Source organism: Peromyscus eremicus, chromosome 15 (assembly GCF_949786415.1).
Source record: "Peromyscus eremicus chromosome 15, PerEre_H2_v1, whole genome shotgun sequence".
Taxonomy (NCBI): Eukaryota; Metazoa; Chordata; class Mammalia; order Rodentia; family Cricetidae; genus Peromyscus; species Peromyscus eremicus.
This window is the reverse complement of record NC_081431.1, coordinates 619402-641800: the sequence shown is the minus strand read 5'-3', so window position 1 is coordinate 641800 and position 22399 is coordinate 619402. Positions and strand designations below refer to the sequence as shown.

Below are 22399 nucleotides of genomic sequence, written 5' to 3'. Positions count from 1 at the left end.
CTGCTGTAGCCAGGTCTCCACCTCACATCACCTAGAAATCACCCATCCTCATGTGCCTTGCTTCAAGTCCCTGTGTCCTATGCTGTCACAGTGGCTGACCATCTTAGCTCATGGAGTTCTCTCTACCAACCTTCCTAGAAGAGGAACAACATAAAGTAGCCTAAGAAAAATGCAGGGCTTTAATCTTGTGAAAAGGTGATATACTTGCTTGCTACCTCCTCTTTGTCTTCCACCTGGGCATCAGGCAGAACTCAAAACCATTCAGTCTACTCTTTGGGATAACCACAGTCTTCTGGCCTTCTAACCTTGATACACTTGTATTCTTACCCTTTTAGGCTCTAGGCAACTAGGGGATCAAATAGGCCAGGACCCCAACCTCTTACATTGCCAGCTGTACAGCAAGACTCAATCAGGGTTTGAGAAACAATTTCAGTAGGAAGGCAGGTGGGCAAACGTATTCCATGTGCCAAGCTGAGAATATTGGGTTTTAATATGATCACGGAGGATTACAAAATTTAATTTTATTTTATCTAATATTGTACAATTTGGGGCTTCTGGGATTCAGCATGCAAATTTATGCTCCCAGTGCAAATTGGAGCATGTCTAGATTAATGGAGAAACCTTAGGCACCCCCACTTTCTCCAGAATCCTATTTCCCTTATGAGATTACCTACTTGTTTGCCAAGGATGCACACAAGACTAAATTTCTAGAGAAAGGGGAACTCTGGAGCAACAGAAATCTGACTGGTGCTCTTCTAGACAGGGTGCATAAGGGAGCCCTTGGGTATTGGCAACAGCCTTCTGAGCAGGCAGCCTAAAGACTGGACAGGGGCTTCCATTAGTTAGTGGAAAAAGGCCTCTGCTGCTACTCCCATGGTCCAGAAATAGGGATAGGTGTTTCCCTGGGATGCGAGCATAATAACACTCTGGATGTAATGAGATGCCTGGGGCATTGTTAATCATGCCTGACCTTTTTAGAGCGGTGATATTATATTGTTTTATTTCATGAAATAAGACCCTACCCAAAAGGCCATTTGATATAGTTAGTTATTTTTATGTTTTTAAAAGGAATTTGCTTCTAAAAATTTGGTTGTGACTCTCGTGGAATCCCTTAAGATGGCTGCAGGTACTAGCCATTGGACACCCCAGATAGGAAGTGACTGGCATTCATCAAACTGTGTGCTTGCAGGCCATTCCCTGAGTTCTACCCAGTTCTTCTCATCCTGCCATGGCCACAGCCTCTAAGCCACTGTGAGTAGTAGCGCTGTCTTGAATTAGCTACCAGCAACTCTTCTCCCTATAATTCAAGCTAAATCAATATTGAAAGTTATAGGAAAGAAAGATGGCCTCATACACACAGGAAGCATATTCTCAATCATCTTTAGCTGGGTTTGCCTAAGGCATATATATTAGTCAGAGGAATCTCTGTTTCTACTTTTCATGTTTTTCAGTTTCTTTTTACCTGTGGCCCTAGACTAACATCTAGTGGCCACATGGGCAGTGCTGATAGAACTCATGGTAGAAAATGAGGCTGCACACAGCCTGTAAATGTTTCCTATCTCATGTGTCTCTCACACGTGGATGGAATAGATATCCTGCCACTCCTGTAATTCTCAGGAGAGCTGCTAAGGAACAAGTTCATGCCACTTCCATTATTGAACAACTGTGATGGGCCTTGCTGGTCCTTTCCAACCAGTTGCTGAGGTGTCCTCCATACCACCTTGGTCCAGAGCTGTTGCTTTCTGCCTCTTGCATCCTGAAGCTATAGCTTTAGCACATAAAATTACTTTAAACATAAGCAATGACAGATAACCATTAGAGGAGAATCAGACTTTACACTGTAAAAATTGAGCTGGGAATTGTCACTTTTAAGAGCTAAGAGAGAGACATATGGACAGACTACCAAGAGAATTTTATTTGTCTCTCAACATTAAATCTAAATCATAAACCACACCAGGCAGTCTCACATTACAGCCCATTTTGCTCTTTCTTTGTGAAAAGTGTGCATAGGCTATAAACAGCCCACACACAAAACACAATCATTTCACAGTGCTTTGGTTTCCCCTGTGGTAAAAAATGAAAGAACCCAGCTGCAGGATCCCTAAGCTGGCCAGTTAATGACCAACTGTGATTCAGTAAGGCTTCTGGGGTGATCAGTTGGGTATCCTGAATAATGAAACTCACTCATAAATGGGTCCTAAGCTCTTTCCCTGCACTTTCTTGGATTTGAGTTAAGTAATAAGTTACTAATATTTACCAGAATATGGGTGGAATTTTAAAAAAACGCTGTGCTAAGTGAGAAGAAGCCCATCACATGTTGGGCATCACCCAGCTGACCCAGGGCAAGAATGAATCAAGCCTGCTTGCTGGCCCTCAGTACACATCCTCTGAAGCTCTGTTGACCAGAAGCTTCTGGACTGGGTTACTTCCACAAATAGGAAGTACATAGAAGAGACAGACAGAAAATCAACCAGTGGGTTTCCTGGAATGGAGAAGCTAGAGACATAGAAAGTGGAAGTGACTGCTCATGGACATGAGCTATCCTTTGGGGAAGTTCTGAAGGAAGTACTCTAAATTAATTGTGGCATTGTTTATTTTATTCACATGAATATACTAAACATTTTTGAGTCATATATGTCTTAGTGAGTGAATTTTGTGACATGAGAACTTTATACTAATAAAAATCCTGGTAGATCTTAAGAAGGCTGTGCTCTAACCATCTGGCTACTTGATGGCCTCTCCTTCCCCTGGCACACTCTGCCTAGAGGACACATCCACACTGGATAGGCTACTGTGTGTGGCCTCTGTGGAATTTGCTGTTCTCATTCTCACTCCTTGCTCTCCTGTTGTTTTTCTGTCCCATCTCCTTTCTTCCTTGCTCCCTGCCAATCACACCATGCAATGTGTACAAGGCATGGGCCTTCCTTGCCCCCAGAAGCTGAGGTGGAGAGAGAGATGATGATGATAATGAAAATTAAAAGTAGCCATAACAATAAATCATTAGTATTGTTAAATTATTTATTATTGTAATCCTCACAACAACCCTCTAAGGGAATAATCCACTGCATATACAGAATTATAGAATACACTGAGACTTAATGAGCAAACTCACAGGACTAAGAGAACCCAGCTGACCCAGGGCAAGAATGAATCAAGCCTGCTTGCTGGCCCTCAGTACACATCCTCTAAAGCTCTGTTGACCAGAAGCTTCTGGACTGGGTTACATTATTTGTTGAACTATTCTAATAGAACAAATATGGTGGGGTTCAAGACTGCAGTACCTAGGGTACCATCTGTTGGTCTGATATTTATGGCCATTTATGGAACATATCCTTGTGATTTTCATTAAGACTCTAAGCCCATTTAAAAATCTGTTTATCATTTTTAACTCCTCTGTTAATCTTGGTCAGTCCAATCCTTCTTTAGGACAAGCCCAGGGAGATAACTCTTAGTAGCTCTTTTCTTCTCACAGTTTTATGCTTGCATGACAAGGTGAAATAATTAGTCAGCACACCAGTATGTGCTGAGTGTATGTGACATGAATATGGGTGGGGTAAGTCAGTGTAGGTATGTGCTGTATATTTTATATATACATATATAATATATATATATATATTATATATATATAGTCAGAGATGTATATTGTGAGTGTATGGTAGGGATATATATGTGTTTGTATACCATCTTGAATACATGGAGTTCATCTGTGGGTGTGTCAGAAGCCTTAACATATGGTAACCTTTCTTTAGAAACACAAGAATTCTTGAATTCTTGAATTAAGATCTGACTATGTGCTTCTAAAGCACAGAGACTATTTCTGAGCTGGCCTTCCACTATTTATTGACACCCACTTGACTCATGGAGGGATGCTGAGGGGAGGGAGCTGGACAGCTTGGTGCTAGAGGGTCCATTAGATTTCAGTTCCACTCACAGATGACCCAGAACCCCTGATCAGCTCTGCAGGGATGGACATTTTCATTCCAGCATATTGGTTTTTAGAAAGCTTGCCCCCTTGACTCCTCTTCTTTGAACAATCCTATAATTATTTATTTATTTGATTATTATTTGAACTATACATTCCTAAGGAATCAACAAGAAAAGAAGTGTAAGCAAGGACATCCTTTTTGCATCCTCCTTTCCCCAGCACATACCTCACAACCCATTTTCACTTTGGCCTGTGGTGTTTTCATGCTCAGAACACTTTGCACCCAACCCCTTTTTACGTCTAGACTATTCCATGGATGCTTCCTTGCTCCCAAATCCACAATTGACTCCTGACTCTCTGCACATCCCACTTCCTCTTGGAAGGCACCATAATGTTTAGCAGTAAAAATATTCCCTCTGGGTCAATGAGGTAGAACCTCTGGTGTACTCACCAATTACATTTCTGCATTCTACTTCCTTAGAGGCTTTAGGATTAGGGTTGCAAGATAGGATGAGTCAGATTGTGTAGTATATAAGAGTTTGGGCTAAGAGGGAAATGGGGTTAAAATAAGGCCCTCACGTATCATAGGACTTAATGTACCTAAAGAGTCACTTTTATCAAACTGTGCAAAAGTATGCTGTTAGTTTTGTGGTGCACAGTAATCTAAGTAGCCAGGAGAATACTTAGTGAAAGATACAAAGAATACTATCTACTCCAAGCCTCTGCAGATGAGGTCTAGATCCCCTACCCTGCCTCAAAAGTGCTGTTTCCTCTATGATTAGTACTACCCCACTGCCACCATCTCTCTGATTAGTATCCCCAACTGATCACTGTCATTCTACACTGACCACCACCACTCTTCTCTGGTTACTACCACTCCCTGCTAATGACTGCCACCACAGCTCTGATTAGTATCATCCCACTCTGACCCCTGCACCCCCTCTCCAATTAGCATTACCCCATTCTGACCATTGCCTCACCCATTCTGATCTCCACTCAGTACACATGCCCTCTCTAACACTAATTTTCACCTTGTAGCATCTGCCTTTTAAGTATTCCAGTCTTTTTTCACATCTGTTGTGTCCTTCTGATTAGTTAGTATGATCCAGAAGAGAAAGCACATGTCTGCTTCCTTTGTTTTCCATCACCCCATTTTCAGAGAATATGCCACACAGGGATCTATCAGTTCTGGTGATACTCTGGGTGACATGTCAGCTGAAGGTGCAGATGCCCAGGCTCTGTGTTCAGAGCCATATACCCAACTAGAGACCTCTCTCCCAAAAGGCCAGCTCCACCAGGTGTCTAGCAACACATGGGCACATCCACCAAGCTCTCTCCAACTCTAGACTTCATTGTGGGGAAATGTCTCTAAAATTTGAAGAAGTTCTAGAGAAACTAAGCCAGGTGACACAGAGTGTTGGACAACAGAAATAAGAAATGGCCAGTCTTCTACTAGATTAACCTCTCATATTAGCTTAGTGAAGAATGGATTTACTGCACTCTTCTCTGGAGCTGTCTTGGGGCTAGGAGAGGTTGTGTGTGAAAAGGCAGCACCAGAAATATAGCCTCTTATTTAGTCCTAATACTAACATTTGTTCCCCCTTAGAGGAGTGTGTTCTATTTGTCCTAGCAAGGAATGGGGTCTCTCTCTGCCATTACAGATGTCAGTCATCACCACCACCTTTTAGCCCTCCCAGCTCCTTCTTCTGTTCCAAAATTGAGCACCCAGCAGTCACTACATAGCAATACTGATACTCCAGTCTCTCATGCCCAGGAACAATAATGCATCACCCGTGGTGCATGGCCAGACTGAACCTGATTACACTTGGGTGGTTTAAAGTCCAGGTCTAATTAGAGTTCCAGGGAATCAAGCCATTGTATTATTAATGATTCTCTGGCAATGTTCTGATTAAAACAGTAATTTTAATAAGCACAGCTCAATGCTAAGTGTTCACTGAGCTCCTAATTACATCAGTTATGACTCCAAAATTATTTAAAATTCTGCTTTTTTTTTTCAACTAGACCCGGCATGCACCAAATAAAATACTCAGGTGATTTGGTGATTATTTTCCCTAATTAATTTCCTAAGTACTTTTTTTTAAAGAGGGGGATCTTTTGTCTCCCATATCTCCTAAGCTTCCTTTACTCCTTGTCATCCCCAGAGGCTTGAAAACATAGATTACAGTTCAAATAGCGATTGACAAAAGTCAGGAAAGCAGTGAGAAATACAACGATTTTCTAATAGTCCCCACCACCAAGAGATACTGCAAAACTAACCTGTGAACACGCAGACCTGATCTGAGTGAATGAACATAGGTGGCACCCAGAAGGCTCCTGACCTCTGTCAGCTCATCTCAGCCTTGCTTTCATTTTTCCAGGAGCAGGTGTCCTATTGAAAGCTAGCACTCACAGCTCCAGAAGACAGAGGCAAAAGAGGCAAGAGGCCACTCAGGATTAATTCTGAAAATCTCCAGTCACTTTAGTGGATAAAGACTGTGTAAGCCATTCATTCGTTGGAAGATCCTGTGGTCTGAGAACCGGGTCTCAAAACCAGCTAAGAGTTGACACCCAGAACTTTCTTCAATATAAAGTCATTTTATTACAAAGTTAGCAGGACCCAGAAGTAACAGCTATGTCCACCTGATCCATGCTCCAAGTCTGGTACTGAGCAGTGCTATGCCCTGCTGCTACTCATTTCCTGCGACTCTCATAGCCATATGCGTTAGGAACAGCTATCATTAGCATTATTATCTTACCACTAAGAATGCTGTGAGATACATCTAAATGTAACTTTGTTTTACTCCCACTGTCCCTTTAGATGGTACATCTTGAAAGAGTCATACAGATCTCATATAGGGCTGAACAGCAAGAAGCTCACCCTGGGGTAATAAGATACCCTTAACCCTAAGTCTGATCTTAAACACAATGTCTGTTCAGGGTTAAGATGACAGTTCATCAAGGATGACTGGCCTGCTACTCACATCACCAGGGAGGCTACCTGGAAAACAGGACCCCAAGAAAGACACGGGGATCGCCCAATGACAGAGAAATGGAATGAGATCTACATGAACAGCCTGGACATGAGTGGGGGTAGTGAAGGGCGAGGGTCGAGGGAAAGAGAGCTTGGGGGAGCGGGAGATCCCAGCTGGATCAACAACAGAGAGGGAGAACAAGGAATAGGAGACCATGGTAAATGAAGACCACGTGAGAATAGGAAGAAGCAAAGTGCTAGAGAGGCCCACAGAAATCCACAGATACCCCCACAACAGACTGCTGGCAATGGTCGAGATACAGCCCGAACTGACCTACTCTGGTGATGGGATGGCCAAACACCCTAATTGTCGTGCTAGAGACCTCATCTAACTACTGAGGGATCTGGATGCAGAGATCCATGGCTAGGCCCCGAGTGGATCTCTGGGAGTCCAATTAGCGAGAATGAGGAGGGTTTATATGAGCGAGAATTGTTGAGACCAAGGCTGGATAAAGCACAGGGACAAATAGCCAAACAAATGGAAACACATGAACTATGAACCAATGGCTGAGGGGTCACCAACTGGATCAGGCCCTCTGAATGGGTGAGACAGTTGATTGGCTTGATCTGTTTGGGAGGCATCCAGGCAGTGGGACCAGGTCCTGTGCTCATTGCATGAGTTGGCTGTTTGAAACCTGGGGCCTATGCAGGATCGCTTGGCTCGGCCTGGGAGGAGGGGACTGGACCTACCTAGACTGAGTCTACCAGGTTGATCTCAGTCCGCGGGGGAGGCATTGCCCTGGAGGAGGTGGGAATGGGGGGTGGGCTGGGGGAAAGGTGAGGGGGGAGGGAGGGGAGAGAACAAGGGAATCCGTGGCTGATATGTAGAACTGAATTGTATTGCAAAATAAAAATTAAAAAAAATTAAATAAAAAAAGAAAATAGGTAATTTGACCAATAAAAAAGAATATTAAGAAATTAAAAAAAAAAAGATGACAGTTCATGACCAGAATTAAGCTGGGTTGATGGGAGCTTAGATTTGTCCCTATTCACACCACCTTAGGACTTGGCCTGGTGTATGTTCCCTGCCTACCTGCCACGGCTCTTTCTCACACCTTACTCCTACTTCTGAGCTGCTGGTCTTGAACTCTCCAGAGAAAGGGTTAGGAGAGATCAGGGAGGCGCTACTGAGACTATCACAAAGAGCTCCATGGTCTCCAACTGGCCAGTGTCTCTGATTCTTTCATGGCTGGGAACTTGGTGATCTTGGGGGTACCCACAGCATCTATAACTTCATTTCTTCCCAAGTAGGATGATTTTCCTACAGACAACACTTCCCTCTGCCCTGATTTTCTAAAGGTTCCCTGATTTTCAGGGACTTCAAGATATAAAGTACCAGGTTAGCCTTTCCTTCCATGTGGGTGGGGAGAATAGTGACTTTACAAACTCCTCTTGTCCCTTGGTCACCTGCCTACTTGATTCCTGCCTGTTTTGTCCCAACAGCCAGGATGTGCCACTCAAACCTTCCAAGGAGTCCTACTGAAGTGTTCCCAGGCATGGACTCCAAGGGCTTCCTCCAAGAGCTCATACAATGTCCTCCTTTTTATTCCTTCTACCTTTTATGTTATTAATCTGTGTCAGGGGACCCTGGGCAAGAAATGGAATTAAAACTGGATCCCAAGCAACTGCAAACATTCTGCCACCATGTAACTTACTTTGATGGGTGTTTTAATTTTAGTATCCAATAATATTTACAGATGTGGAAACAGAAACTCAGAGAGGGTCAGTGACTCAATCAGCATAGTTGAGCATGTGATGAGTTGAGTGAGGCTGAGCCAGATGCTTCTAATGGTGACAGTTGTCCCTTCTATGACAGCATGTGCTTCTGCTGTTGAAAACATTGTCACCTCATGGATCCTAGGAAAATTCCAGGGGATTTCAGCCAAACATGGTGGTCTCTAGCAGAGAGAGTATACTTGAGGAGTTTAAAATAAAACCTGGATTGCTGGGCACATATGACTCACTTCTCAGCAGGCACTCATATGCAGCATTCCAGCATATAAAGAGCTAAAGTAGACTATAGGGAATGCCTCAGAGGAAGACAAAGGAAGCAGAGACCCAGACATACAGATGCTCCTGGACTTGTGATGGGTTCATCCTAGATTAAAGATGTACCAAATCAAAACTGCATGTAGTCCTGTGCATAATGGTTCATACCTGTAACCCCAGCACTTGAAAGATTAAGACAGGAAGATTATTATCCACAGGTTCAAGACCAGTCTGGGCTATGTAGAGAGAGAGATCCTGTTCTCTCATCTAAAGAAAGAAATGGAACGGAAAGAAAATGAAAAAAGGAAAGGAAATGAAAGGGGAGGGAAGGGAAGGGAAGGGAAGGAGAAAAAGAGGAGGCAATAGAAGAAAAAAAGAGGTAGAAGAAGAGGAGAACAAGCAGAGGAGGGAAGATGAGAAGGAAGAGAGGAAGAAGATCCTAGATAAGTCTACCTTAAATGTTCTCCAGATACCCACACGAGCCTGCCTTTGAGCAAAACCCATCTCACACAGAACCATCTTGTAATGAGATGTTGAATAGCTGGTGGACACACAGATGGGTGTTTTTGTAGATAGATGAGTTTTTTTAAAGAATGCATTATATATCTATATGTATACATATAGATATCACATTATATATATATATTTAAAACCACTAGTAACATATTCCACTGTGAAATACGAGTTGTCCACACTCAATCACATCTAACTGGAAACTTACTTTGCTGCCCTCTCCAGCACTGTGAAAAGCTTTCTGTATATCACCAGTGTAGCTAAGATCAAAATTGGAAGTTGAGCATGGTGTCTGTTGAGAGCCCCTGCTTCTGTATCATTGTGAAATTAGATCATCATCATTGTAAGTTAGGAGCCATCCCTATATAAAGATGAGCATGTAAGGTGGGTGGGGAATACATTAGAGTCCTGGGAGACTAGGCTGGAGAAAAATCTGCTTCCATTTGTATCATCTGAAGGATCATCTTTCTCTGTTAAGACAGGCTAGGAACCTCAGCCTGGATTCCTTCAAACCCTAAAAGCTAATCCCAGGAATTGAACAAGGCTGGAAGATTTGTAAACAAGGATCCTCTGAGAACACATGTGTGTAACAGTAACTTCAAGTGCCAATGTCACAACAAGAAATTCAGCTTAGGCACCTACAGGCAGAAACTGGAACGTGGCTGAGAATTATGCCAAGACCTTTGTCAAAGAGAGCTGATTTTAGACACCAAAGTCTGCCCTCTCCTTAGTCACCTACAGAGACATTTTTACCCTGGGTCCCTGACTAGCCTTGGAGTCCTTTCCTTGGCATGTCTGACCCCCTAACTTCACCTTCCTACACCAAAAGCCATAGGTAGTTTCTCCTTTAAAGGTGATTTGGGGACAAATTTAGCTTTATAGCCTCCCTTTCTCTCATACTTTCCTAGTGACTGGAAGTCCATGAATAAAGAGGGCAAAGCCAGAGCCCGGGGCCTATTAAGTGGGAAGGAACCCAACATAGATAAAGCTGAGCTCAATGTGATAAAGCTGGACTTGGACCCCATGACCAGGAGCTTCACTGAAGCCAGTTCTAAGCAAGGCTCCAGTATGAACACAAGGATGGGAATAGCCAGGTAAAGGGGGCATCGCTACCTCATTACTTCACCCCTCCCACTTGCCTTTCCCCTCCTTGGTCATGAGTTGATGCTAGCCCTATATGGAACTAGGACATTGCTAATCCCAGGACATTGCTAATCTGGCTCCCAGGTAGAAGATCTGTTTGAATTATTTCTTGGGTCCTTTTTTCCTCAATCCTTCTCATCCCCTGCTTCCTATCCCACCTGCTTTCCCTAACTGAATAAATCCACTGTTGTCATGGAGACAACACAGCACCAGCATTACTGATTCTCTGTAGATCCCTCCAGAATTCTAAACTAGAAAAGGCCCCACTTCTACCTCCCTATTGTTTCCAGCCCAGGAGTCCTGCTGAAAAAACAGTGTGGTATTAAAAGACTCTGGGACATGTGCTTTGCCCTTTGCCTTTCCACTTACTCTGTTTTCCCTTACCTGTTTTCTCTTCACCCATAGGAGGCTTAGCTTAATTTTCATTTTCATTTGGATCCTAGACATGGATTCAATGATGGGATTATATCAGGAATCAGTGGTTGGAGGGGCTGCACCATTTTCCACGCGTGGTATTCCCCACTTAAGGTAGAGAAGAGTCCTAGCCCAGAAAGGCCAGGTGTAATGCTCAAAGACACTGGCAATACTGCAAAGCCAGGGCCTCCTGACACATGCTGCCAACTTCAAGAGGATTGCTGTTGGAGAATGAATTGGCTGATACCACTGCTGAGCACCAATTGTGTACAAGGCCATTTGTGAAGAGATGTCACATATGTCTCAAAGCTGAACTGATACTATTACTATCTCCATTGTGTGGAAGGAAACTAAGGCTCAAGGATGTATAAGCTTAGTACCCCATAGGTAATGAGAGCAGGACCTGAACTTGAAATGAGACTGTCTTCTAACTACTTCTTAACCAACATGGTGTGTTGCTCTAGAGAGAGTTCCTAGAGAGGCCAAGGCCTTCCTGGCTGCAATACCAGAGAAGGGCTCAGGGGGCTTCTGGTCACTAGAAGGTTAAATTGCACTGTTTGGGGCTAGAGGCTTGGTACTTGTGTTCTTTCCATCTTCTGTGGGGCCTCTGCTGGAATTTATGAAAGAGGGGGAAATGTCTCTGAAAATCTCAACCAAGTTTGTACTTCTCTCCGAGTGATAGATAGCTTTAATTACTCTGAATTACTCAGCCACTCTACCCTTCTCACCCAAGTCATTAAAAATAGATTTTCTCTTTGAACTGTACTCTACTTTCAGATCTAGAGATAGTCAGAAGGCTTAGGACATAGCCTCAGGTCAGCTCTGGGTCAGGAAGCTGTGTATTTCTGTATCTGTGGTCAGAGGCTTGAGAACCAGTTCTGAGTTGCTGGAGTTGGTACCTCCTTTTTTTTAGTGTCAATGTTCACAAGACTTTCATAATTTACAGGATAGGCAGGGCCTTGGTGGCATTTGCTTTATGAAATTTTAAGGATATCTGGACATGATTATTGATTTGTAAAGAAAAAGATCTAGTCATGAGGATAAACAATAATGATCTCTTTTCATTAGTGGATGTTGATTGGAAGGAAAGATGGCTGCTGGGGAATTCCCAAGATCATCTGGTCTGGTAGTATTACCCCACTTTGATATGGTCATCACAAATGCCTAGAGCCACACTTCAAATCCCAGGCCAGACATAAATCAAAGCATTCTTTTAAGAGACAGATCTTCCTCACGAGTTTCATATGGGTAGGATCTGCTCATGGCTCTTCCATTATGGTTCTGGTTATAATCAGCTTAGAAAATACCTCAGCAGCAAACCTTCTTCTTCCCCAATTTGTCTCCCTCTTTAACTTATCTCATTTTGTGCTGTCTGATTTCTGATTCACCAACTAAAACATTTGTTAAGAAGCAGGAAAGTAAGCTGGGTGGTGGTGGCACATGTCTTTAATCCCTACATTTGGGAGACAGAGGCAAGCAGATCTCTGTGAGTTGGAGGCCAGCTTCATCTACAAAGCAAGTTCCAGGACAGCCAGGGCTGCTACATAGAGATACCCTGTCTCTGGAGGGTGGCAGGGGAGTAGGAAAGCAAAGGAGCAGAGAGGCATGCAGGAAGGGTGTGCTGGAAGCCAGACATGGAGCAGCCTGGAAGGAGAACCTTCCTTTAATTCTTGCTTTTGTCCTCTGTCTTTATGTGGGAGGCAGACAGAGCTGGACTCAGTTTCTGCCACCTACAAGACATGTGACCCTGACAGGTTACCTGATCTCAGACTCTGTTTTCTAATGGGAAGACAAGACTAAAAGCATGTCTCTACAAGGTGAGTGTAGGGGATAAATGAGGTAACAGGCCAAGTGCCTGGCATGTGGTAGCTACTAGGTCAGCAGAAGCTACTGGTATATTGTTCTTGCTGCTTCATTTCATTCTACAACCTGTGTTAACTCCTAAGCTCAGAGCAAGTTGATGTCATCCAGCAATCTGTGAGCCACCAGTGGGAGTCCCCAGTACCCCTCTTCCCTGTAGTGAGGGACAGATCCAAGGAAGAGACATATCGGTCTGGGACCTCCATGCCTTTACCCTACCCCTGAGTAGCTTTGGATATCCAGTACTCAATCAGCTTTGTCCATGAACATGAAAAGAGAGACATGTGGTTATTTTTGGATGGAGACATAACGGGCCAAGGGGGCTGTAGTACAATTGGTCGTAAGAGTGGCTATCCCGTGTGTACCTGAGAGAATCAGGGCTAGAGGCTAGAATGGGCCTTCCTGACCACTAGCAGTCTTTTGGTGTCTGTAAGGACCTTGGCCACCATCAGGTGTAAAAGTAGGACAGATCCTTAGCTGCTAGGTATAATCTTCACTGGGCTCTTCATAGTTTTTGCAACAAATTGCAACAGTGCCAACAAGACATCAGACAAGCCTCAAAAAAAAAAAAAAAGTACCTATCAGCTAGCACCATTGAGTACCTGCTGCAGGTTGCCTCCAACCTCCTGGACCTACTCTGATTCTGCCTCAGATCTGGCCATCCTCTCTTTTCTGGAACTGACCTTTTCTAACCCATAGCAGGAGCCTATGCAGCTTGTCCCAGGGGAGTAAAAGTCCACTCAGTGTGAGACCCAGTGAAGACAGCTCTTTGGAACCTTAATTTTCTGTTGGATCTAGTTGGATCATAATATATAATAAAACCCAATGGCCTGATCTCTGGGGAGTTGTGCAGATCAAATGAGATCATCCTGTGAATGTAACTCCCTTTGTGGTATTGTTGTAACTGTGCTGTGGGCCTTTATCTACACAGCACCCAGGAAATCATTCTCTAATGTGTAATCGCCTGCATATCAATGACTGTCAGATAATTTCTCAAAGTCGGGGTTGGGATGGGGGAAAGAGGAGAAAATGGACTCAGCTGAAATCCTACAAACTTTGAGTAAAACAATCTGTAGGGAAGGACTACTCCAAATGACAAAAAGGAAGGAAAGAGGCCAGGGAGTCAGTTCCATCAGTCTCAGCTGCTGTGTGCTTTGCCCCTGGCTCTGGGGACCAGAGGGTTGTTGACTAGGCCAACTGCATGCTCCAGCCAGGCTGTCTATGACACCTCCCATGCTGTCACCTGGCTCTCAGCCATGGAGAAGGCCTGTGTTCCTTTCATTGTGTCAGAGCAGGGCACACATGTGGGAACAGGTGTCCCATCTGGCAGGGGGCAAGCAAATTCCAGGGAAGCAGAGGATTAGATGCTCAGTGTCTGGGGAACAGCTTTCCCTTATCCTCTCCCTCCTCCTCTGTCTCTCACTTACATGATCCCAAAGGAATCCTGCAAAACTCTGAACACTGAACTCCAGCTGCTACCCTTGCAGCAAGTGGTGAGGTACTGCTGTGGCCTCCCAGCCACTACTGTACCTTGATTTTTACCTTCATTGTAGTATCTACTCCACTGCAGTGAGTCTTGGTTCCCACTGAACTATGGGCTTTAGCAGGGTAGAGAATACACCCCTTTTGTCTCACAAAGTAGTATGACCCAAAGGCTCACTTACCACCTCAGAGACCCGAGGATTCAGGCATCATTTATATCCTAGAGGGTTTCTACTTTCAAGTCAGGTGCTTCTCTGGAAGGTCCCTCCAGGTATTAGAACCATTTTGCTCTTTCCAGGTCTTCATACAGGGATGAGCACTAGTGCTCTGTCTTTCCTGGGAATTCTTGCATCTGGAGATTTATGCATTTCTCTGTGGACAGGAACTGTCCAGAGCCTCTGTCAAGTGTGAGAGTGACAGTTCTACCAAGATCACAGAGTCATCCTGCCTCAGGAGTTGTCTTCAAGACCTTCAGGAACAAGGCAGATTCCAGTAGCTTTCCCCAGAGACTTGTCCCCATAGCCAATCATAATCTTAGGATGTCCCTGATGGGTGCCCAATGTACTGAGTGGAGAGAGTTGGGGTAAAGGATCCCACATGCACACCCCATTGATTCATTCTTACATGGGTCCAGCCCTACTAAATAAGGTCCCGGAAGATACCAAGGATGCAGGGCCCCTGGACCATAGGAGCCAAGAACATAGTATGAGTCATCTTTAATTAAGAGTATTTCTTAAGTAAATGACTTAATAGGACAGTTATAGTCATTAGAAGTGTAATTATAAGACATAAGCTCAAACAGGAAATAATGTGGAGTGTGAGGGTGGAACCCAGTCACAGGCAGTTTTTGGGTTGCCAGGGAGGCAGTGGGCAGGCAGAGGCAGGAGATGATGCCCTTCTATATGAACTCTCCCATGCAACTCATCTAGGATCTCCTAAGACAACCCAGGAATCTCAGATCTCAGCACTCACTGGATGGGCTTTGGCCTAGTTAAAATGAAATAATAAGCAAACACTGATTAAAGAATCAAGGAGTATTTCATTAAACTTTGAATCAGCCCTGGAAAAGCCCTGCCCTCCACATATCATGGCCACTCTAGGAGAAAATGCCCATTCTCCTGTAGCCTGAAGCCTGGTCCCAATTGGTCCTAGCAAGTACAAGACTGCCACCTGGGGCTCCACATAGGGCTTCTTCAAACTCCCCAGGTTTGATTGAACTTGGTTCCCAGAGTTTTTTTGTTTGCATCCAGGCTCTTAAAACATTACTTCCTGCCATAGCCCAAGGGCAGTTTGGTTGGGGGCCTGGGTTTCCAACCTGCCGTTTAAAGATGTCCTAAGAAGCTTTAAAACTTCAGCACATCTGCAAACCGACTGGAGAGGTGGCAGTTCTGCCTGAGTGGACCCAGACTTTGTTGTCTAACCTTAAGGTGATAACGTGGTTGCAGTTCAAGGACCATGCATTGAGAACCACAGTTCCTTGGTAGCCTCCCAGCCACCTATTTATGAAAGATATTCTTTTGGCTTGTGAATAACAGGATAAAGAGCTCAGAGATAATCTAATTCTTCCCCAGCCTTCCCAAGGGTACCAGGACCACCTTTCTAACTTTTTATACTCTTACTACTTTGTCCTCATACAGGCTCCTAAGGGACTCTGCTTTCCTGGGTTGTGGGTCTATCCTTCTGAAATATGTTAAAGATATTCATCCTATAAGACTCAGGCCATGACAGATTCACACAAAAACCTCCTGGCAGCACAAGCAGAAAGAAAACAAATGTGGGCCATAGACAGAAGTTGCAGGCTTGGTTGCCACTTCCCCAGTAGCTATATTTCAAACAGTAAGAAGATCTCATTTAACCTACTATATGCAAAACATTAATTTTTGAAGATGTCAGTATCAAATTTCTAGTGTGATATTTGCTTTCTTTTATTTCCTAAATCTTCAGGATCAGTATTCATTGGGTATTTATAGCACACCTCAGTTTGGACTAGTACTCTCAAATATTCAACAGCCACATGGGGCTAATGGTGATCCTATTAGACAGTCAGTATAGATACCAAAGTCTTTCTTTTCTCAGAATCCCCTCTGCCTTTTTTCTTGTTACCCCGAGAATACAGCACTTTGGTCTTATGACAGCTCATGTACAGCTTGAAGTAGTAGCTGTGTTGTAATACTGTTTGTTTTTATTCTCCTGAAATGTGTACTACCAGCCTATATGGAGTATCAGATCAACAAGTGCTAGCTAATGGAACTGAATGAAACTAAAATGAAACTAAAATTACATGAAGGTAGGGACAGGGAAGGTCCACGAGCCTTTCTTTCTTTAAGGGTCTCCTCCCAGTCACTGTGACAGCTGTTCCTCTGATTTGTGCCTACCTAGTAGATCATAAAGAATAATGCAAGTTCTCAAGCCCGCCCTCTTTCTAAGTTTCCTGTTTCACTTTACTCTGCCTTTTAAAAAAAATCCCACCAGGAGGGCCCAGGAAATAGGAAAAATAGTTGTGCTGTTGGTTTCATGTTTGGAGAAGAACAGGGTTTCACTATCTCCATGGCACTTGGCATGAAAGTGGTCTTTGTTGCTGGAGACACTGCTTTCATTCAGGGCCCCCTTTCCCAGCTGCTGAGAGCCAGGCTGTGTTTTGACAGACGGGCCGAATGCAATGCAGACAGTTGTTTTAATTTCCAGCCAGATGCAGACATCACTCACAAGGAGCCCAAAACCCAAGAAAGGGAATGGACACTAGACTGGTGCTCTTAGACCTTGCAGAGTAGACCAGAGGGATCCAACAGATGCCTACTGGGCCCTGGGGTCCCAGATATCCTGAGAGATTGAGAATCATCAGGCCTGGACTTGGGACCTATTTCTCTAGGAGGCACCTGCTAGAAAGGTGCTTCTTGTAGGTATTGCTGACTGTGAGCAAGTTTCAAGGATTATTCTTTTATAGTAATAGCTGGATGTTGTCTTTCAAATGGCAAATGTACAAGTGTTGGGCTGGATGGCTCAGTAGGCAAAGCATTCACTGTACAAGCATGAGTATCTGAGATCGGATCCCTATAATCCATGTAAAGCTGGACTTTGTGGCATGGTTTAGAATCCCGTTGCTCCTATAGCAAGATGGGAGGTGATACCAGCAAGCTCACAGGCCAGCTAGCTTGTTGTGTATCTCAATGCACAACAAAGAGACCCTGCTGCCAACAAAGTGAGAGGCAAAGATTGGTGCCTGAAAATGTCTTCTGATCACATGTGCACCATGGTAAATGCATGCCTGCATGTAGAAACACACACACACACACACACACACACACACACACACGCACACTCCAAATACATATACACATATACACACACAAAGATAAAATTGGTTTTGGTTTGTTTTTCAAGAGAGGGTTTCTCTGTGTAGACCTGGCTGTCCTGGAACTCACTCTGTAGACTCACCTGGCTGTCCTCAAACTCACAGAGACCCGACTGCCTCAGCCTGATTTTTTAAAAAAAGAAAGAAAGAAACTATAATCTCAGAGATAGTGAGTAAAATGTGAGAGATAAAATTCTTGGATATCCAAATTGTAAGGGGCCACAGCCTCCTTTCAGGGTAAAGTCCCTTTCATAGCCTCCCAGAGGAAGACCACTCTTCCTGCCAGCCATCCCCATGATGGGTACATTTTGGACAAAGTGACTATTGAAAATCATACCATTATGATTTTCTTATGTCAAGGCTTCTCATGCTGACACTGTAAGTCTGTTTTGGTAGTCCATAATATCATTAGCTTCTTTACTTGTTACATCACCCTCTTAGTTCACACAGGGCTGATTTAGAATCAATCCAAATCCTCAGGTATATTATGCTTGAGGTTTTTAAAGCAATGATTCCCCAAGCTACATTTAAAGTATATACTTTTGTTTTGTTTTGGTTTGGTTTGGTTTTTTTGTTTTTCGAGACAGGGTTTCTCTGTGTAGCTTTGCGCCTTTCCTGGAACTCACTTGGTAGCCCAGGCTGGCCTCGAACTCACAGAGATCTGCCTGGCTCTGCCTCCCGAGTGCTGGGATTAAAGGCGTGCGCCACCACCACCCGGCCTAAAGTATATACTTTTTAAGACAGATTTCCAGATTTTATGCTTACCTTCCCTACATCTTATTTCCTTATTGAAGAGAGTTTGATTTTAAGGCTGGGCATGTCACTCAGTTGTATTGGTATGGTGTACTAAAGGTAAATGAATGAGAAAAGATGCCTGCAAGTTCAAGTTAGAATGAACTTTTCCTTGACTGCTTTTGCCCATGATAATCCTTCAGCTTGGAAAGTCTTTTGGGTCTCTCCACCTAGTGATTCCTCTCTTCATCATCTTTTTCTTTCTTCTCCCCTTCCTCCTTCTCCTACTATTCCTATTATTTTATAAGACTGAGTCTTACTTTGTAACCTAGGCTGGCCTGGAATTCACTAAGTAGCCCAGGCTAGGTAACTTATAGATAATACTCCTACCTCAGCTCACACTCAATACTCAAGTGCTAGAATTCCAGACATGTGTCAGCATGCCCAGCTGGATACATTCTTATCCTTGAAGACTCGCCCATAACCTCTGTCTCCATCTTCCTGACAAATTAGCCTGGATGCCCCTTCTTCTGAGCTCCCAAGGCACTAGATGCTCACACCAATCCTGACTCCAGTGCTGAGCAACATACAAAGCAAATATCAGTTGGGGACTGCCAGTTCCAGTGGACTCCTGGGCTTTGCTCTGGCTGAATCTGTGCCATTTGCAGTGGATTCTCTGTTGCTGAACATCAAGGCCACCACAGAGCTGACATTCAATAAGCTTTCACTGAGTTTACCATGTTAGGATCCATTCAGACCCTCTGGGAAGGATTTTGTAAACATGTTCCCCTCACATTGTTGTCTCCTGCCAGTGGCAGAATGTTCATTTTATCATTGGACAAGTGTCATGTGTTCACCTGGGCTCACACTTCTAGCAGGTGGTTGTCCTCTATGGCCCAGCAAATAAGCTTGTATTTCCAACCCAGCATGCATTTTTTGCAACTCAGAAGCCTCTTACCTAGCCAACAACAGACACCTAAGATATGTTAAATGGAAAACTCAGTCATCTAGCCCTTTTGCCTGGCCTTTATTGTCACATGTGCTGGGCAGGTGCAGAAGAGTGGTGTCAACACACACACACACACACACACACACAGCTCAGGCCTTTGCCAAGCCCCTCCAGAAAACCAGGAGGGGTTTCAAAAGCTGTGCTTTATGGGGGGGGAGGGCAAATTCCCACTAGTCAGGCAAAGCAGAATCAAACAGGCGGCGCTTCTCTGTGGAGGTTCCCATTAAGCCAGACTTCTCAAAGAATGGGAGATTTACTAGAGAAACTGAATGCAGACTTCAGAGAATGAGATAATTGGATCCAGGTGGTAAACTTGGTTAGCTATAAAGTGCTAGTGCCATGCTATGAATATTATTTGATGGGAAAAGTTTCTCCCTCCACCCCATGTGTGCTGTGCAGAAAGGATGTCTCAGCCCAAGCCCAGCTGAAAGCTCTTCAGAGATGAGTTTGTGCCACTCAATAGCCTTTCAGCAGAGTTAACCATTTTTTAACACTTGCCAGGGACTTGCCAGGCTCCCAAAAAGACACTGGTGGAAAGAAGCAACAGGATAGAGGATTTCCTTTCTACCTTTAGTAAACTCAAGGAGTCCTGAGCTACCATTCAGACACGTTCTGTTTAGGATTACCCTCTTCAGACTCAACCCAAAATGAGATAGGAACACCTTAGGGGGCATGGATAAAGGAGAGTTTTGAAACGCACCTTCAATTTGTCACAACCTGACCTTCCTCTCTCTGCCAGGTCACCAGGGTCCCTGTTGAATCATGTGAACAGTACACAACTTGTGGAGAGTGTCTAAGCTCAGGGGATCCTCACTGTGGCTGGTGTGCCCTGCACAACATGTAAGTTTGTGGTATTCCAGAGGTGGTCCCAGCATGCAAAAGACTGGGAGGTTTCCTGGTATGATGGACTGGACAGTAGAGGAATTTCCCTCTTTTGAACAGTAGCGATTATAAATGAGACACAATGTGGAAGACAGGAAGAGGCCACACAGTTTGCTTCCTGAATTCAGTCCTTTGCTCATCTTCTCAGTTACTTTGAAAACACATGATTATGTTCTCATGTCATTGTGAGAAATCACAGGGCAGCTGTAGAATCCCTAAATTTTCCAAAAGCCTCTTGCAGTGGCTGGACAAGAAGCTAGGATAAGGCATACAGACCGGATGGTAGAGCAAAGAACTTGGAATTTGCACTCCAGCTAGCTGCTGTGTGACCCTAGGTGAGTGCCCGGACAACTCCAGGTCTACGTTTCTCCTTTGCTAAACAAGGAAAGTGCCTATTTCACAGGTGAATAGCAAAGCCTAAATGAAATAATAAATGCTTTGGAAATAAAAAAAAAAAAGGCAACACAAATCAAAATAATTATTAAGGACTCTGTACCCTTAGGAGGACCCTTCTGGCCTCATTATTTCATGATTCCAAGAAATCTGCATTGCATCCAACTGGCCTCATATCCCTATTCAGATAGATCCCCACCATTGAACAACAGCTCAATAGAAATGCAAAATCACACTTAAACTTCCTAATTCGAAGAGCCCAGAGGAAGAGAAAAGGGTGAAAGCCCTAAAGCAGGGGCCTGGCTAGGGATTCTGTTGCCCAATAGTGTTGGAAACTCCATGGCGCCACGCCAGCTACCAAAGCGTCTCTATGAAATGTGCTGGGTTTTGGGGTGGAGGCGGAGGCAGAGGGCCAGAGTTCAGGGTCCTGCACAATAGCTCTTGGCTTTCAGCCTCTGCAGCAGGTGTTGGGAGGGCTCTGGAGGGAGGGAGGGAGGCTTCACAGATGCAAAATCTGGACTGGATTTGAGCCCACTGACAAAGGATTGAGTCCCTGCTTGGGTTTTTGGAAGCATGAGACTTCTCAAAAAGTTTTACAAAAGCAACCTCAACAAAACCTGGACAGTATGTTTTCATGTAAGTCAGACAGGTGGTCAAGATGCCAGAGCTAGCCACTCTGCTGAGGAATGGAAAAGCCAAGAGTTTGTCTGCCTTCAGTGAGGCTGACCCAACAATCTGCAGGCTCTTTCTCTGAGGAATTTGACAGTTCACTCACAGCTCTGTGAGAAGGTCCCAGGCTTTAAGCCCTCTCACTCCGCAGTAGTCACTTCTTACCTGGGCCATCTACCTCCTTCCCCATCTTCCCTCCCTGCCTCATTCTCCAGGCTTCAGTGCCTGTTACACTTTGCATATATAGAAAGAACACAATAGAATTACAGATTGGGGTTATTATTTATTCACAGCAAGAGCACTGCTTTCACCAACTTCTATCTGCACCTATGGATGGATCAATAATGACCCCATCTCTCAGTTACCCTAGAACACCTCATCTTCCTTTTGGTCCAGGCCAGCTGTGTCTTCTGGAATGACTGAGTCCCATCAAGATAGCCTCAATTTCCTCTGCCCACTGAATTCCTCAGTTGTCTTCAGAGAATCTTCCCCACCTACCTGGGTTCACACCTGTAATGAGAGCCTCAATGGTCTATATCAATTTATTAAGGTGTTCTATGGGGAAAACAGACTCACTAATACAGGATAAGGTAAATCCAGTTGCAAAGTCCTTGGAAAGCTGGGGACCAATCACAGGCTGCTTCATGCCATCTGATCAGGTCTTTGCCACCCAAGAGAGCTCGACTCCCTTTCTCCCCCCTTTTAAGTGGCAGATAAGAAGCACTGCCTCTATCAAGCCAGATAGTCCAAGGTCATGGGCGAAGTAAATTCCTACTACACGCACCTTCTAGCCATTCTACCTACCAAGTTTGCATGGGGACAGGAGCTGCACCTTTCATATTCAGGTTTCTCATTACCTGACATTGTCATCTTCAGCGGACCCTCTTGACTTTCCTTCCACCTACCCTCCCATACTGCCCAGCTAGCAGGGCAGTAAGGACCCACAACTTCAGCCCCAGGCCTAAAAGCCAGCCTCTTCTAAAGAAGTAGAGAATTGATGCAATG

At 44.3% G+C, this 22399-nt stretch overlaps 1 protein-coding gene and 1 long non-coding RNA gene across 3 annotated transcripts in view; one reads left to right on the top strand and one right to left on the bottom strand.

Moving 5' to 3' along the window:
* Plxna2 (plexin A2) overlaps nt 1-22399 on the top strand; it is a 201349-nt gene that overhangs the window by 111768 nt on the left and 67182 nt on the right. For both annotated transcript variants that reach the window (XM_059281134.1, XM_059281135.1), the window contains exon 5: nt 20190-20290. In XM_059281134.1, coding sequence (XP_059137117.1) covers nt 20190-20290 — 101 coding nt within the window. The remainder of the gene's footprint in view (nt 1-20189; nt 20291-22399) is intronic.
* LOC131925782 (uncharacterized) lies at nt 8608-9815 on the bottom strand. The gene is made up of 2 exons (XR_009383336.1): nt 9667-9815; nt 8608-8854 (listed from the first exon to the last, which is right to left on the bottom strand). It is a non-coding gene; the product is annotated as an uncharacterized LOC131925782 (long non-coding RNA).